General features: G+C 39.8%; 2 protein-coding genes across 2 annotated transcripts; one reads left to right on the top strand and one right to left on the bottom strand.

Annotated features, from left to right (window-relative positions):
- Positions 1 to 998: 998 nt before the first annotated feature.
- On the bottom strand, positions 999 to 7,039 carry LOC104076075 (acyl-CoA dehydrogenase family member 11-like). The gene is made up of 7 exons (XM_009576800.1): positions 6,978 to 7,039; positions 5,663 to 5,748; positions 5,398 to 5,469; positions 4,365 to 4,519; positions 2,345 to 2,461; positions 1,789 to 1,898; positions 999 to 1,298 (listed from the first exon to the last, which is right to left on the bottom strand). The coding sequence occupies exons 1-7, from the start codon at positions 7,007 to 7,009 to the stop codon at positions 1,184 to 1,186; spliced, it is 687 nt and encodes a 228-aa protein (XP_009575095.1). The 5' UTR covers positions 7,010 to 7,039; the 3' UTR covers positions 999 to 1,183.
- Positions 7,040 to 15,075: 8,036 nt separating this feature from the next.
- On the top strand, positions 15,076 to 16,415 carry ACKR4 (atypical chemokine receptor 4). The gene has a single exon (XM_009576799.1). The coding sequence runs from the start codon at positions 15,079 to 15,081 to the stop codon at positions 16,150 to 16,152; it is 1,074 nt and encodes a 357-aa protein (XP_009575094.1). The 5' UTR covers positions 15,076 to 15,078; the 3' UTR covers positions 16,153 to 16,415.
- The last annotated feature ends 908 nt before the right edge of the window (positions 16,416 to 17,323 follow it).

Below are 17,323 nucleotides of genomic sequence, written 5' to 3'. Positions count from 1 at the left end.
GATTCTATGATTCTATTATATGATTCTATTATATGATTCTATCTGCCTGGTCCTGTTACTGTATGAACAAGTTCTCTTGTAAGTAACTAATGTCAAAGAGGATTGTTAAAGAAGCAGAGCTGAGGAACTCTTGACTTTTGAGAACTTCACAATGATGTATTGGGCATAAATGGCAGAGCCTGTTCTGGCAGCAGGGGTGGCCATGAACTGCCCTGTGCCAGTCGCTGCTGGTTCCAGCCAAAGCTTCAGCTCCTCAGAGGGGAAGGTGCCACCTATGCTTAGACATATTAAAGAAAAGGTGGGAGCAGCTGGGGCCAGGAGCCAAGAGGAGGCATGTGAGGATGCATGGGAAGACAAAAGGGGCACCTATAAGTTAAAATGTGAGGAGATGTGTTTGGAGAAACAAAGCAGAGTAGTAAGAAGCAAGGAGTAGCAGACAACACGCTACACGCTGACCCTCCTGTGCTGCCCCCAGCCTCACTTGAGGGGAAGTGGGGGAAGGACTGAGTGCAGCATTTGGGGAGGAGGGGGGGTTGGACTGGGTCTGAGCTTTGGAAAGGGAAAAGAAAGGCATTACCCTAGGTGTTTAATTGTCACTTAATCAACAATTAAAAGTTTATCCTAGCTTGCAATAAACTAAATTGGGTGAAACTGCTGAGTCAAAACTGCTTTGCCTACAACACAAGGATAAAGAGGGCTTTGACTCAGCAAATAAAGCACAGAGGAGGGGGGGTTGGACTGGGTCTGAGCTTTGGAAAGGGAAAAGAAAGGCATTACCCTAGGTGTTTAATTGTCACTTAATCAACAATTAAAAGTTTATCCTAGCTTGCAATAAACTAAATTGGGTGAAACTGCTGAGTCAAAACTGCTTTGCCTACAACACAAGGATAAAGAGGGCTTTGACTCAGCAAATAAAGCACACATAAAGCCTGTTACAACACTCAAAATCTATTTTTTGAAGAACCCAGACAAATTCTGGTATTTACATGGCATTCTGCAAATTTTTAAAAGCAAGCCTCTGATTATTAAATGTAATAATTACAAGTAAAGAGTGAGAGAATATGTATTGCCTCAAACTATAATCAGTTTTTGTATTCATCCAATTTTACCTCAAACAACATTATTGCACTGAACAAAATCTTTCCTGAATCTTCTTTCCATTTGAGATGGCTTTATGCTGACATTAGATTTTTGCAGTTAGCTTCTTTGACTGATCAAGCAGTTCCCACCTTGCAATTGCTGAGAGATGAACTTCATCGGGCCCATCTGCCAGGCGCAGGGTCCGTATATAAGCAAACCTGTGTCAGAAGAGCTGAATTAGGGGTAGATTTCTAATCCTGCCACAGCAGCAAGCCAGTCTGACAGCAGGAGTTCTCAGCACTGTTTTTGCTATAGCCAGCCTTTTAACAATAGTCTCTTTGAAAAGAGCTATCGCATAGGAGATACTGCAGCAAAATCGTCCTGGGAGGATTGAGATATGTGGGCTGAAATTTGGAAGGCTTGCTTCTTCCCAAGACCATAAGGAATCAGACTGAACTTTAGAAACAGATCCTCTGTGCTGCTGATAAGAACTGTTTTAGGTCCAGTGCCAGCTTTTTTTTTTTTGTAATGGTAAACAATGCAGTTGCATTGGAATTGAATTATAAAAGCAATTGTTTTAAGTTTTATAGCTTAAAGGCATATGGACCATTATTTTGGGTTACCTGAGGTAAAACAGCAGGTACTGGGTATTATAAAATTATCTTAAAAGGAAGGCTTAGAAGCTACAAGTAAATCTCCCTTACTCACATAAAAGCCAAAGGAAAATCCTGGGAAACTCCAGCTCCACCACACACTTGGATTGCACAGTCAACCACTTTAACCACAGCTCGAGGGACAATCACTTTGGTCATGGCTACCTGCAGTTAGAAGAGAACTCACATTATCAGTAACAGTTTCATAAGCAATTGAAAATATTTATTTAACAGTTCTACTGAAGATTGGTATCTCACAAGTACATTCCTTCCTCTTTGGATTTGATGAGAGCTCTGGGTGAGGTAAAACTGTTCCCAGGAGAGACAGTCACCTAAAACTATCTCATTGTGTTGAGACAAATAAGCAATACTTGAACTTCTTTAATTTTTAAATACTTTATCAGATTGATCTCAAAGTTTTTAACTGAGAACACTTTCTGATCTCATGACAATAAAAAGCACATCTTAAGGCCATCTATTTTCAACATGAAGTTATGCTCTATGATTAGAAGGGTAACTTAGCAATATGTTTTAGCTTATATTTCAACCAGTTGAATGCACAGGTATTGCATCCCCAAGTCCTAACCTAAGGCTGCTGAAGAAAAATTTACCTCTTTTCTTGCATTTCTATTGCCCAACGTGTCAATCTTGCTGGCTGTTTTTAGCGTAAGCAGTCGAGCCTGTTCTATGCTAAGGCGGCATTCAGCAATCCAGTGGGCAACAACTTCCTGCAGAAACCAAAGCCAACAAGCAGAAAGTCTGTTAATGTCTCCTGGCGCATCTGGGTACACCTGCCCTAAGGAAGATGCCCCTATATCTCAGCATGTGCGTGTTCAGTCATTTAGTGACACCCTTGTGCAAATTAAAGCTAGCTTGATGCATGTAATCTAATATGAGGAAAAAAAGAAAGAAAACACTTGGCTGACAGAAATACTAAAGACAGAGCTGTTCTTTTCCTTGCAGGAAAGAGGATAAAGGGGAAAAAATGCTGATTCTGGCATGCTCTCATTTCCTGGTCAGACCCACTGCCTGCCAGCCATTTTCCTGCAGCCCTTCAAAGCCTGCTTTTTACTCTCTGCTTTCCTTTACCTGCTACCAGGACTCACAACCAGCTCTCTGTGTAACACGCCCCAGTATACAGAAATTGGGGGGTGAAAGAGGAGAGGAATTGGTTCTGTTTTGCTTAAGCTACTGCTGGTGGTGTGTTACACACCCAGGCAAACAGCTGCAGGGTGGTGCCTGCTGCATCTGTCTGTTCACATGGATGATAAATTAGTAGCTCCCTTGATCCAAATGAAGTTACGGTCTTGGCAGCCTTTTCCGGCTCCTCTTAGCTAATTCCACTCTGCAGCCAACATACCACACTAGAAAAAAATGTTCATATGATGCTTGTCAGTGCAAAAGCTGTTTGGAGCCTGAGCCAGCCTCAGGCACACACTCCTGCCTGGGTGTGGTAGCCTTGGCAGCTGCAGGAGGCACGAGCAAAAGTGCAGCACTCACTTCAGTGCAAAGTCTGAGGGTTCGGCTTAGCTTGTGCCAGCAAAGGTGGTCTGAACCCAGGTAGAGGTGTTCAGACACGCTCTTCTGCTGACAGTTCCCGGGGTTGTAAGTAACTGCCATGTGGGCAGTGGTGATGGTCAGGCTGTTACCCAAGGCAGCCAACAGCCTCACCTCTTCCTTAGCTATCCTAGCGCTGTGAAGAACCTATGCTGGCTAACCAGCTGGCCTCCAGGTCTTGCCTGTGGCTTCATCAAACATCGGTTTTACTTTAACGAGCTTCTGAGAAACAGAGTGCACCTCATCCAACTCTTATTAATGAGAGGTTAGGGTCATGAATGGAAGTTTGGCAATGACATGACTGGAAAATGGAGATTTAAGATTATTCCCTCTGGATCTGTACAAACAAATTTCTATAACCTGTGCCAGACACTAATTCAGTTTCCTTTTTACTTGTTTTTTCCAATAAAGTCATCCTATCTGTTGGATAAGATTGAGGAACACTCGAAATGTGATAGGCCAACTACTAAATGCTGATGGTTCCTATAAAAAGCAGACTGTTATCTTTTTATTATTATAGCAAGCCTTCTCTCACAAAACAGTATTTTAGTTCCAGAGCAAGATAAGACCAAAAATCCCTATATGGCCTTGGTTTGGTCTCTACTTTCATAAGTACAAATAATTGATCAGAGAAGTAAAATTTTTAGTCAAATTTAGACCCTTGAGTGTCTCCGGTAATCATGAACACAGATGTCTAGGTGACAAATTCAACACACAGAAATGGTGAGTTCAGACTGTAAGTACAGAAACATAAGCTGTATGCCTGAAAAAATACCTGTCCAAACTGATCAGTGAAAGCAGCGAAAAAGCCATGGTAACAAAATCTGTACTCAAATCCAGCAAAGGATAGCCAATTCATTGCAACGGAAAAAAAAAACCCATAGGTTATAGTGAAAAATGGGAGCCTCGCAATGTGATTTTTCTCCTTTGGCCCCTGAGGCATTATGAATAGGGATTCAAGGTTCAGGCACATCTATTCCAGTGTCCATTATCAGAGTCACAAGGTTCTGTGTGGGCAAAACAACGGGTGATGTCTGGAGCATGTGAATTGAGAGATAGAGGGAACGTGCTTACGTGCTGATACAATTTCTTCCCGAAAGTCTCTCTCTGTGCTGCACGCTGGCACATTATTTGCAAAGCGGTTTCAGCCGCACCAAGGGACCTCATGCAGTGATGAATACGGCCTGGCCCAAGACGACCTTGAGCTATCTCAAACCCCCGTCCCTCACCTGGTTGGAAAGAAAAACAGGCATATGCAGATTCCTTGATTCCTGCTTGAAATGATCCATGGCTCTAAGCAGAAGTGGCCTCATAGCACCAGAGCTAGAAGCAAGCTTCTGAAAAGTTTATTTTGCAGAACTGTTGTGCTTGTTTACTCAACTAGATCTATATTGACACGTTGTTAATGATACTTACAGCAAAAAGTACACTCCAAGATGGTTTCTAAGAGGGTTTGATTTACCTAATTTAATTTAAATGTTATTAATCTTGAATTGAAAAATACTTCTATGAGATTTGGTATGAGAATTTGGGAGAAGACTTTGAGGTTTCCAGGTCCTAGGGTACTCAAGAGAGAAGCTCTTTCAGGGAAATAAAAATAGCAGAGAGGAAATACTGTAAATCCTTGTTTCTTCTAAGTGAGAGAAGTAGAGCAAAGTTCTCCCTGCAGAAGGTCACAGTGCTGGCCTGCTCATTCTTTTTTTTTTTTTTTCAGTTCTGCTAAGTCTGCAGGCACCCAGTCCTGGATGGCCACAGACTACAGCAGAACACTCTTTTTAAAAGTCTGTAAAGTCTACGAGAACTGCTTTTGGGGAAAGAATGCCACTGACAGTGTCTGCTTTGCTCTACTTCAGGAAAGTGATTTTCACATGACAGCTACAGCTGCCCTGCTTCCTTCAATCACCTTTCTGCTCTAAACAAATTACATTCAAGTAGCAGGTAGACTGCTAAAGGAAGAGTGGGCTCCCTCTTTCATGTATGTGAGACCCCGGCTCAACTGACCATAGCTGTTTACAATAACATATGGTGATTCATAAAATAAACCACCATTTCATAAAACTTGGTTCATTGCTGTATGTATTAAAAAGGAATTAATACTGAAACTCACCCAGTATTATATTGGAGACAGGTACTCGCACATCATTAAAATGTATCTCAAAATGTCCTCCGTGGAGCTCATCTACAGGGACAGAGAAAAGACAACAGCAGGGTAAAACAAAGGAAGATAAAAATACACGCCTTCAATTCCCAACTCTTTTCCTATGTATGTGTTTTACTGATTTATTTCATGTACTATATTTATTAGTATTACTGCAGCTCCTGAGATTACTAACAAATTAATACATATATAGCTGATAAATATTATCACCTACCCAGAAAGCCAAACACTGAGAGGGGTCTTATCAGCTTCAGCCCTGGAGCGTCCATGGGAACAATGACCATACTGTGCTGCTCGTACCTGATCGAGACAAAATGCACAAGTTACAATTAACTTTGAGCCTCCCTTCTGTCCCCTCCCTCCACTTTTTTTATTTTCTATCCTCAATTTAGCACTTGCATAAAGCCAATGTTGAGATTTACCTATACTGATTACAGCCCTCCTGCCTGCATGCAGTGGGGTATGCATGCTTCAACACTCCTTGGATCACCAGTCAACAAGTAAAAATGTACTACTGGCATCTAATGCACCACGACCAAAAAACGACTACTTCTGTCACTTCTGTGCAAGTAATTCTGTATCACCCAGTCCATTTCCTTCCCCCCCACCCCTTTCTTTTTTGTTTTCAAAACATGTTTATCATCATCATCATCTTGGCTTGCCTACAGTTTAGGAAAAAAATCCCCATGTTTAAATTCCTTCAGAATATTTAAGGTCAGTTAGCAGTCACACAGAACTGGAGGTGACATCCCAGGTCCCTGAATTCAGTCTCCAGTTCTAGCAAGTGCAGTATCACACAATCCCCTCCATGAACTTCTGTTCAGCTTCGAAGAGCTCAACGGATGCCACTGTCTGTACAGCCGTTGGACAAACCATCCTGTATGCTATAAGCAAGTTACTGTTTACTTCTCAATGGAACCTAGCCAAATCTAAAAACTTAAGATAATCAGTGGAATTTGGGCTAAAATCCAACACTAGAGCTAGTGAACTTCAGGTCTCTGGTGTGCCACTTGTAGTCATTCTGTTCAGGGAAGCTCTGAAAAGTTTGGGTTTTATTATAATTTAAGCAAGCAATTCTTACCCTTGTTAATTGTTTTATATATTATACTTACAAAATAAATTGTAAGCCAGAGATAGTTGTTGGTTGAACAACTGATGCAGACTAGAACTAATGTGACCAAGATAAAGTCAGTGAACCCCCAAAAATTTCGTGATCCAATTCATCACACAGCTGCATGAACACTAGAGCTAGTGTAATGGAGGAGGGGAAGCATGCGGATGCAAGCTGGTGACAGTGAAAGGGTTGGGAGGCTTCAGTGATCAGCAGCTGACAGCAAAACAGGAGTTCGGTCAGCAACATTTTTCTCTAAACAGACACACGCACAGGTTTAAAACTCCCCTGTAATTCACAAGCATATCCAACTGATCAAGGCAATTAATGGTATTTCACTTGACAAAACTTTTGCAAGCAGTGACTCCTCCAGGAAACAAGTTTTAGGTAACTCTTTGAATCTCCTAGGAATCCTTACCTGGATGCTGAGGAGTTTTTGGTTTTGCCCATTACAATTGCAACTTTGCAATTTGGGTTCCCAGCACCTTAAAAAAGTCACAAACACAAAAATAGTTTTCAAGAAGAAAATCTCAACGTAGAATCAAATGAAGTTTCATACGAATAAATCTTACTCCCTTTTGTGATACAGGAGCAAAAGCAAAAGCATGCAATCTACTTCTGTGTTTATACTGTGAGTAATCAGACTGAAACGAAATATATCTTATTGCTTAACATGTAAAAGGGAGTTGACTTGTGGTGAGGGGAACAATGAAAAGCCAAACATGCAAACCCTCCAGGATCCAGCTCCATCATCTATTCCTATGAAAAGAGAACAAGAAGGTACTTGAAATGAAATCTCATTACTTCTGTCTCCATTACAGCTAAACCAGTAAGTGTGACACAAAAGCACACCTCGAGGTGAGATGCTGCCATTTCAAAAGTAAAACTTCTTAAAACTATAAAGACTGGAGGATTATGTGGGAATGAAATGTTGACCACATTATAACCAAATTACGCAAATAAGGCTATCAAAGGGTTCCCATGATGACTTTGCTACTACTTCAGCATAACTTCTCTGGAATGAAGATTTTTTTCCCCCTTCATGCAAATGATTTTAGTTTGCACTTCAAAGAAAGATCTGAGTGGAAATCGTTACCTGAAAATAATCTGCTAGCATTTCAAGCCATTGATAACATTATGTGATACAAGTCTTGTATCACACAAGTCTTTGTAGCATAAAGCTAGCATTTTAATGTACAAGTCCTAAAGAAGATTCTACCATTAATTAAAATGGCATCTTATTTCTAAGAGCCTTAATCCTCACTATCTTTTTCTTTAAACGTTTCTTAGTACCAAAGCATGCTCGCATTCCTTTCAGTGTCTCACACAGACAATAAAGCTAGGGAAGAGGGGGCAGGATGATACCTGACGTATGTAACAATCAGTAAATTTTTTATTGCTATCTCAATGCAGATGACAAGCTTCGCAGAGATTTAATTCAAGATTTGATCTGTACCAACTCAGTTTGTTTTGAGGTCTGAAACAAAGATGATTTCTTAGCTTCTCCAGCAGCTATTATCACAAAGTTTGGGAGCCTCTGGTCTAGACAATACAACCACCTGGCTTTGAGCTGAGCTACTTCCTCCTGAGAACAGCCACTGTGATGGCTAGGAAGTGGGAGAGGAATTTATTTCGTTCTGATAAACACTGCCTGTTTTGAGGGCCAGGCTCCTGGCTGTTTACTTTCCTCTTTTGCAATATGCTATTCATCCATTGTTTTCAAAGCGGGGTTATATTTGTGGCCCATGAGCTGTACAATGCTAATGAGCTAAAATATCTGAGTGAAAAGCTTGGGGGGGGGGAAGGGGGAGGCAGAATAAATCAGCCTGGTAAAAAAAAAAAAATGTAGATCTCAAACAGTTGGCTCATTTGGGCAACTGCGACAAGTGCGAGACCAACCCCAAAATAACACAACATATGCTTTGCAGTGTACTACCCTGCAAAGAGAAATGCTATACTCTTAAGGGTTATTTGATTCTTCTCCTTTTCCACAGAAGGTAAAGAATTGCACAAGTGGTATTTTCTAAACCACATTTATCTTGACATGTGGTTTACAACAAAAGATATTTTGACTTTCTGGAATCTCTTCAAAAACTGTTTTGTAAACAATCCTCAAGTCACATCCCTGCTTCAAAAAAAGGCAAATTTCACCACGTTGTATGAAAAAAATCAGAAGCAGCTTTCACATTGAACTTAGTGAGGAGTTCACTGAGAGCTGGACATCTAGTTAGATGCTCTAAATCATTAGTACAAGTTTCTGGAAGGCAAATGAATACCTCCTTTTCATATGTACTTTTTCCCATCTGAACACTGCACAGGAAGGCAGATTCCTGGCCTTTCCACTCCTTAGAGTCTGAAGTCCTGAAAACCTAAAAGAAATTTTATACAACTTTGACCCATAAATGCCAGAAAGAAGTTCTGGTCTAATGCAAGACTCTGAAAGACTCCAGTGCTTTGGAAAAAATGCAGACTGCCTGGATGGAATAAATCTCTTATTTGTAAATGGCATTTTTACATTACTTACAGAATTCAAAGCTGCTGGAGGATGGGGGGAAAAGTCAGAGAAGCCTGTCATTTTGGCAGGAGTGAGAAGTAGTTTTGCAAGAAACTCACAATTGAACAAAGAGAAATAGCAGAGATTTTAGAAGGTCAGTTTTAAGCTATTTCCATATTGATAGGATTTTTAATAAGCTTTTTCATATATATGGCTGCACAACCTGTCCAAAACTTTTAAACCACAATGCTGCTACATCGGGAAACATTGTAAGTTTAACTAATGTATTATATTTTTTAACTTTTCATGGCACTCACATAGGCAAAGACAATGATATTTTAAAATGTGCTTAGAGGGTTGATCACAATCCTATTGGAAGCCTAATCTCTGCTATCAGGGGGTGTAACATGCTTAAGATTACTGATCTTCATACAATCAACTTATACAGGTTCTTTCTGGTGGAAAGTACTAAATGTGGCACAGACATGGATAGTACAACCTTTACTTAAAGAAGCTGCCATATAGCCTGGTTTCAGAAGCCAATAGCACTTAATTCCTGCAATCTACTTATCTATTTTTCAGTGTCCAGTCTTCAAATTTTTGGCTAAGATGACTAAGGCAGGATAATCTGCTACCTGAATGCCCAGAATACCTATGACTCTTGCCTGCTGCACCGGTGAGCCTGGTGGGCTACCTCTCTCTGCTGAAGATCAGGGGTCTGTGGTGACATTACAGACTTGGCAGCTTCCTAGAAAGGCACTAATAAACACATGTTCTGGACTCTCCTACAAGAAGAAACTGGACTGAGTAGGGTGGATGGCAGCACGGTATTGATTGTTGTAACATGGGGATCTAATGGAGAAAAGGGGAGCCTGCAGTAATTTCTATCCACTACAACGTATTCCATAGTTCTACCTCATCTTCTTCAGATAACACTGCTGGGCACCTGATTCACATATGGTAAAGATTATAATGTAGCTGTGAGCAAATTGGCTACAACCAGTAAAGACAGAGACAATGCTGGGGTTCTGCACCTAATCAGCAAGGGCTATGCAGTCCTGCCACTGAATGTGGCTGCTAGTCATGCCTAGCTAGAGCTCACAGTCTCAGATGGTGCCAGTGAGAACAGATGCCCTCAACAACATTTAGGAAGGTTTTTTCCCTCACCTTCACCCCACTTTTACACAGCCACAAGTGCTTCTTAGTTAAACAAGATCCATTGTACTTTTGCATTCACTCTTACTTATTAAATAGTTTTTGTTATTTTTGAGCCTATAGGGCCCGTACCGAAATCTAATATTACATGACAGTATTATTTCTGTACCCTGACTGGAAGGTTCTGTCCTCCCTGCACCCTGCAAAGTTAAGAGGAGCTGAGGTACTATAATAAACAGCACAGGATTTACATGAACTGCCCTCCTACAGCCTGCCCACAGGACCTCTTAAGCACTGGTAACACAACCGTCTTTTCTGTAGGCACAGAGACATTTCCTTGGGAGCCTTCTCAGTTCTACCCTTATTATTCTATCTTGTTAGGGACCATGTTGAGACAAAGCCCTTTCAGAACTGAGATATTCACTTATTTCAATGAGATATAGCTCAGGCCTCTAAGCAATGACATGACTTGCGAGAAGCAGACGTGCTGGAAGCAACCCAAATGTCTTACCTGCCACTGTGAAGAACACCAGTGAAGTGCTGTGGTAACTCAAGATGAAAACACTACAGAAATATGCACAAATATTGCAGCAGTCTTCCTCTAGACTCCAATTCCTCTCCCAACCCATTTTTCTTTCTTGTTGTGAATGCAAATGAAGCCAGAAGCATGTGGAAAACATCTGCGCGTTACACTCTTAGCTGCCCATTTTGAAAAACCTTTCCTTTCACATATTCCAAAATAGCTGAAGCACAGACAGATGGCTAATCCAGCCGTGGCAGGTGCATCAATTAAGCCAGCATGCCAAAAAGCAAAACCTGACCTCTGGTCTGCTCAAAATCTCTCTCTGTTGTTTGGCACCAATATTTTACTGAAACTCACTAGACGGCTACAGGATACAGGATAATTCAAACAAAATAAAAGCTCTGGAAGATCACGGAAGGCTCCTGACACTCTGCACAAGGTACTTGTGCACAAAAGACCAACTTGAAGCTGTAGAGACTGTGGAAATTTAAGCAAGATCCGGTCATTTTAGGAATTCTTAGCACAGGTAAGTCCATGCCTCAGTGCAGAAATATTAATGTCTACATGTAAACTGCAGAACTTCTCCATCTTCCCTTTCCTGCGAAAGTTTTGACTCTTTATAATGCAGACAGCACACCGCAAGTGGAAGAAACCTCATGGATGGAATAGCGTCTTTTTATTTTTCTTCTACAGTATCTGCCTGGCTTTCAGTTTCTGTAGAAATATTATCAAAACACAACTTGATTATGAGTCTGACTGGTAACATTCAAGTCCCTGAGAACTCTCCCACAGGGTGCAGAACTATCTGCTTATACTCTGGTTGACAATTTACCACTTGCTTTTACATCTTTCCCCTGTCATCTTCCTGGTTTTGTTCAATATCACATACTGAAAGAGCAACCTCCCCCATCTTACAAAAAGCAAACTCATCCTTCTATTGTATCCCCTAAAAAGTTACTTAAAAAGGGGATATAAGGATCCCTTAAAACATTATAGAGGCAGCCATCAAAAGCACAGTAGTGTCCCGAGGAAAGAATTTAGTGATGCCGTACAGGTAACTCTGCCCCAGACAGACCTCCCCCTCTTTCTCTCCTTTTCAAATTTTAAATGTGTGATTTCATAAAAGTCTTTTAATTATGTAAAAAAAAAAAAACATTTGGACTTTCATGAATAAAACAACCAACAACACAGTGAAATAGTAAGAGAGTCTTGACCTTCCAAAGAACACTCACATTCTGGTTGGAACAGGGAGGAAAGTAGGAAATGTACATGTTCAACAGAACAGCTTCCAGGAAAGCAGGACTTTTTTTTTAGTTTTTTTTTTTTTTTAAACTGGCAAGTCAAAATGAAAGTGCAACTGACTTCCAGATGAGGGTGTGGTGCTTGAAGACAAAATGCAATGTGTCAGACAATTCAGATCATTTCACTGAAGCACATCTCAATTGCAGCATCTGCTACTAGTCTGCTGACAAAAGAAGGTTAGTTTTGTTTTAATATTTACCACTCTGTATATTAAGTGTGATATATTTATCTTATTTACGTAGCAAAGAGCTAGGATTTACTCTTGGTTAAGCTGGCTTTAGAGAGAGACATCATTTCACTAAGGCACATGCTCATTTCCAGTCTTAAAATTAGATTTGTTCATTCGAAAAAACAGAATACTGCTTAATTCATTAAAGAAAAAATCTGTCTGTTTAAACTGGGGACATTAATTTCATTTAACATGTATTCATACAATCCCATGTCAAGTTTAAACACACAGAAACACTGAATTTGTATCTAAATGGAAGGCTGGAATAATTCTGCAAGAAAACATGCAAAGCTGTCTGTTGATGTATCTATTAATATACCTCCTAGAAAACAGTACTTGAAAAAACAGCTGAGGTTCTGAACTGTTTGGGTACTTGTGGGCAGTTCTGTACGCGGTAAGATTCCTTTCTGTCATAACATCCTGAGAAGTCTCCAGCTGTAAGATACAGAGTACCCACAGCAATTTGATTTTGTAAGAAATTCCACGTGGGCATAAGGCAGCTCGCTGTGTGGGATGGAGGCTAAACTAAGCCTGTTCCACTGCTGTTCAGCACCTGACTCCCATGGGACTGTTCTGCTTTATGTAATGGGCAGGTATACACGCGCCTGAGAAACCACATTAACAGGAATGACAAATATGAATACGTACGTTAGCCAAAACAAAACTGTGTTTTTAAGGTAGAAATATCAACTGTTGCATTTTAGATAACTTTGTTTCCATCAAGAACTCAGGTCAGCCAAAAGCATTATCAGACAGCGGAGCATGTTCCTTGTCACAGCCAAGCCACTTTGTGGAACGCAGACTTCTTGAAGTTTGCATTGAAATGTTTATTGTTTTGCTTTCAAGCAAACTTGCCAATGATCCAATTATGATTAAACATTCCTAGATGGGTTCTGTAATAAGTGTTTTAGACCACAACCAAATCTTTTAATTTTCTTCTAATCTTGGCTAAGTGGATTAAACTCTCCCTGCAGCAGTTTCTCTTCTATTAAAAAAAAAAAGATACATTTGCTGCTGATCTCTGAATCTCTCCTCAAAGTACTATAAAGCTGCAAAAGATTACCTCTGCTGAAAAATCCTTCTAACACAGCTTGTTAGGCATAGAATAGACATCCCTTGCCAAACTAATAAATAGAATTACTGTATTTTTCCATTCTGCACACCTCATTTAGGCGACAGTAAATGACATATTACAAGACTTAAAATCATTGTTTAAAGTTTATCGGGAAGTGTTTTGAAATTTTAACAGAATAATCCAACGAAGTCGTTAAGGATTAAGCCAAACCAAACAGTTAATTTTAACTAAAACACTTTTTAAAAAATTTCGATAGCAGATTCACTGAGAAAAAAAAAATCAAGCAAAAATAGAAATTATTCATTTCTTTCTATTTAATTGGTCTGCATCCCTGAACATGAGATCAATCAATAACTTATTTTTCCTGGTAGACAGAATACATTAAAAAATTTTTTAAGAGATACTGTTTATAATAAAGGTTTGGCAACCCTTCATTTAAACCTTTGTCTAAAAAACAGAAATGGTATTTGGAGTTTTTTCAAGCTTGGAAAAGCTCCGGGGCAGAGTATCAGATAAGAATCTGCTTTCAGTAACATTGGCCTCAAATTCTGAAACACTGCAGATGATGAGAAAGGGGGATGTGTTTTTCATTCGCAGCTACTTCTTGCTACTGCTGTTAAGAAACCTTAATCCCATTTATTTCAAGAAAACAGGGCACTGCAGGACTGTAGTTTACAATAGAAAGAATTTCAGCAAATTAGTCAATGAACAAAATTACAGAAAAGAAGAAAATACTGTAGGACATGACTTGCTTAAGACACAGTCTGAAGATACGAACACTCAAACTTCAACCCTAAGCTGGCAGTGAGAATACAGCCTTAGTGTTTACGGAGTAAACCTGTCATGAGATAGTACTTGAAAAAACAGCTGAGGTTCTGAGCTGTTTGGGTACTTGTGGGCAGTTTTGTATGTGATAAGGTTCCTTTCTGTCATAACATCCTGAGAAGTCTCCAGCTGTAAGATGCAGTGTACCCACAAGCAATTTGATTTTGTAAGAAATTCCACATGGACATAAGCAGCTCGCTGTGTGGGATGGAGACTAAACTAAGCCTGTTCCGCTGCTCTGCTTTATGTAATGGGCATGTATATGTGTGCCTGAGAAACAAACAAGCACACTCTCCCTCACATCCCAAATTTGCCAAAATTTATGGTAGTAGGCACAGAATACTACTGCTTGCCTCTTAGCTTTAACCTGTTAGTATTCCTTATCCACTCTATTATAATAGCATTTACAGCCTTCAACTGGTACTCCTTTGCTTTGCAGAGGCTGTAGAGAGGAAGGTGTAATCTCAACCCTATAAAGGAACAGACAAATTTATTTTGTAATGGAATATTGTCAAACATAACTGAGTCAGAGCAGTTTAAGCAATGATGGCTCCTCAACTGAAATGTGGAAACCAGTGAGGTGCACTCCAAGCATCTTGCAATCTCAAACGCTAAGGTTAATGAAAACATTTAATGAAAGCATTTCAGTTGAATCCATTTTACTTTGCATTGCACACATGGATGTAGTCAGTTACCCCATTTCATGTGAGAACGGTCTGTTCTGCCTCCATCACTGTCTAGCTCTACTTTGATTATTTATAAAAGTATTCTCAATATCCCAACTTCTTTAAACTTGAGATGTATAAGCAACCCTGAGCAAGGGTTTTAGGTTTCAACAGAAATTTTAAAAATTAAAACCAGTATTATTTCTTTGGTGTTCCCTTCTCCCCCCTTTTTTGTGTCTTGTAGCTTTGCCATGGGCTGGGATATGAATAACTCAACTGATTTCTGGATTGAGGACGAGGAGGATGATCTCAACTCTGTTATAGATTACAATACATATGAGCTTCTCTGTGAAAAAAGTGATGTGAGAAATTTCAGTAAATTATTCCTTCCTGTGTTCTATGCATTGGCTTTTACTGTTGGAGTCGCTGGAAATTCATTAGTGGTCGCAATTTATGCCTATTGCAAGAAACCAAAGACTAAGACGGATGTGTACATCATGCATCTAGCCATTGCCGATTTGCTCTTGCTCTTTACACTCCCTTTTTGGGCTGCAAATGCAGTGCAGGGATGGGAACTTGGAAACTCAATGTGCAAGCTTACTTCTTCTCTGTACACCATGAATTTCAGCTCTAGCATGCTGTTCCTGGCCTGTATCAGTGTGGATAGATACAGGGCCACTTCTGAATCCCGGGGTCATAGAAGAGTTGGTAAACACTGTAGTGTTACCTGCATCTGTGTCTGGCTGTCTGCCATCTTCCTCAGTATCCCTGAACTGGTATTTAATCAAGTCAAGAAACACAATGACAGGAATGAATGCCTTCCTGTATTTCCTATGAACATGGAAACACTCTTAAAAGCAACCATTCAAATCCTGGAAATTATCCTGGAATTTCTGCTTCCTTTCCTAGTAATGCTGATATGCTATTCAGCTACTGCTCGAGCAATCTTTAGGTCTGCAAATGCTAAAAAATCTAGACCTTTCATAGTTCTGCTGGCAGTAGTGGCTACTTTCATTATTACCCAGCTACCTTACAACATTGTTAAGTTCTGGCGAGCCATAGATATCATCTACATGTTAATTACTGACTGTGATGCAAGTAAAACCATAGACATCGCACTCCAGGTCACCAAGAGCATTGCTTTGTTTCACACCTGCCTGAACCCTCTTCTCTATGCCTTTCTGGGTGCCTCTTTTAAAATGCATATTATGAAAATCGCAAAAAATTATGGATACTGGAGAAGACAACAACAGAATGGAAGACCTGAAGAAATTTCTATGAATTATGAAGACCACACTGAAGAAACAATTAGTTTCACTATATAGACTCTCCATTACTTTCATTACCTTATATAACCAAGGGAATTATTTACTAATTCTGGGGGTATTGTTTCAGCAGCTGTTTGTCTGCAAGTCAACTTTCAGATTAATTTCTGAACCTACAGACTAGCCAAGACACTACAGTGCAGTTCAAAGTGAAACATGTTGATCAAAATTTAAGCATCTGGCAAGAACTAAATACTGAAATTCCTAGAAACAACTACAGATATTTACTAAAAAAAAAAAAAAAAACCCACCCAAACCCAAAGAAAGCACAGCAAAACCCAAACACCTAAAACCCCCCCAAGATTTAAATTTAAAAGGGTACAGTACTAACACTTAAATAGCTGTGTAATGAACAATCCGTACATGTCTAAACATTTGATTAAAACACAAAAAGAAACCATCAGCAATAAAACAGCAGTACGGGAACTTTTGTACCAAAAGGTAATAATCTTGTGTTTCTCCACCTATTTTGTAAAACTGTAGAACATTTGCCTAATAAGTCAGTTCCACTTTTTCCTCAGCTATCATTCCATAGATACACTTGCATTTTGAAATGAGGTATCAGTTCATGGCTGAGAACTGACAGAGAGAGGGGGTGGGGGGAAAGCCATTCTCTATGTGTTTCCACATATGTATAGCAACAGCAACATCCTCCACAAAAAACAGTAACTCCTTCTCTGTAACTACCAAAAATGACCTTTCACCTCTCCTTTTGTGCTCACCCTAAACTTCAACAAGCCCAGTGCCCTATGGGAGGGCAGATCTACAGATCTCTGTAAATGTCATGTCAAATATAAGTGCCGAAGTAGTGCAGTCAAAGCATTAGCCAGAAATGTAAGAAAAAGTTAAGTTAATCTTCAGATACAGGGCCTGGAATTTCTAGTCAGAATTTGTAAAATTAATCAAACACTGCAATAACTGTATCTGCTAAAATATAAGGAGATACAATAAAATCAAAGAATACAAAAAGTGCACTGGCTGTCATTTATTCATATCTTTATGTTTCACTTTGTTTTAGCAGGTATTGACACCTCTCATCATAGGCATTTATCAATCAGCAAAGGCTAGAGGCCTTGCTTGATGAATGAGACAGGTTCTGACTCCATATGGAGCTCATGGCCGGTGGAATCTCATTTTTTCCACAGAGAGAATCATAGAATCATTAAGGTTG

The sequence above is a fragment of the Fulmarus glacialis genome, unplaced genomic scaffold (genome assembly GCF_000690835.1).
Source record: "Fulmarus glacialis isolate BGI_N327 unplaced genomic scaffold, ASM69083v1 scaffold37324, whole genome shotgun sequence".
Lineage (NCBI taxonomy): Eukaryota > Metazoa > Chordata > Aves > Procellariiformes > Procellariidae > Fulmarus > Fulmarus glacialis.
Note: the sequence above shows the minus strand (reverse complement) of the source record. Positions and strands in the feature narration are given on the sequence as shown.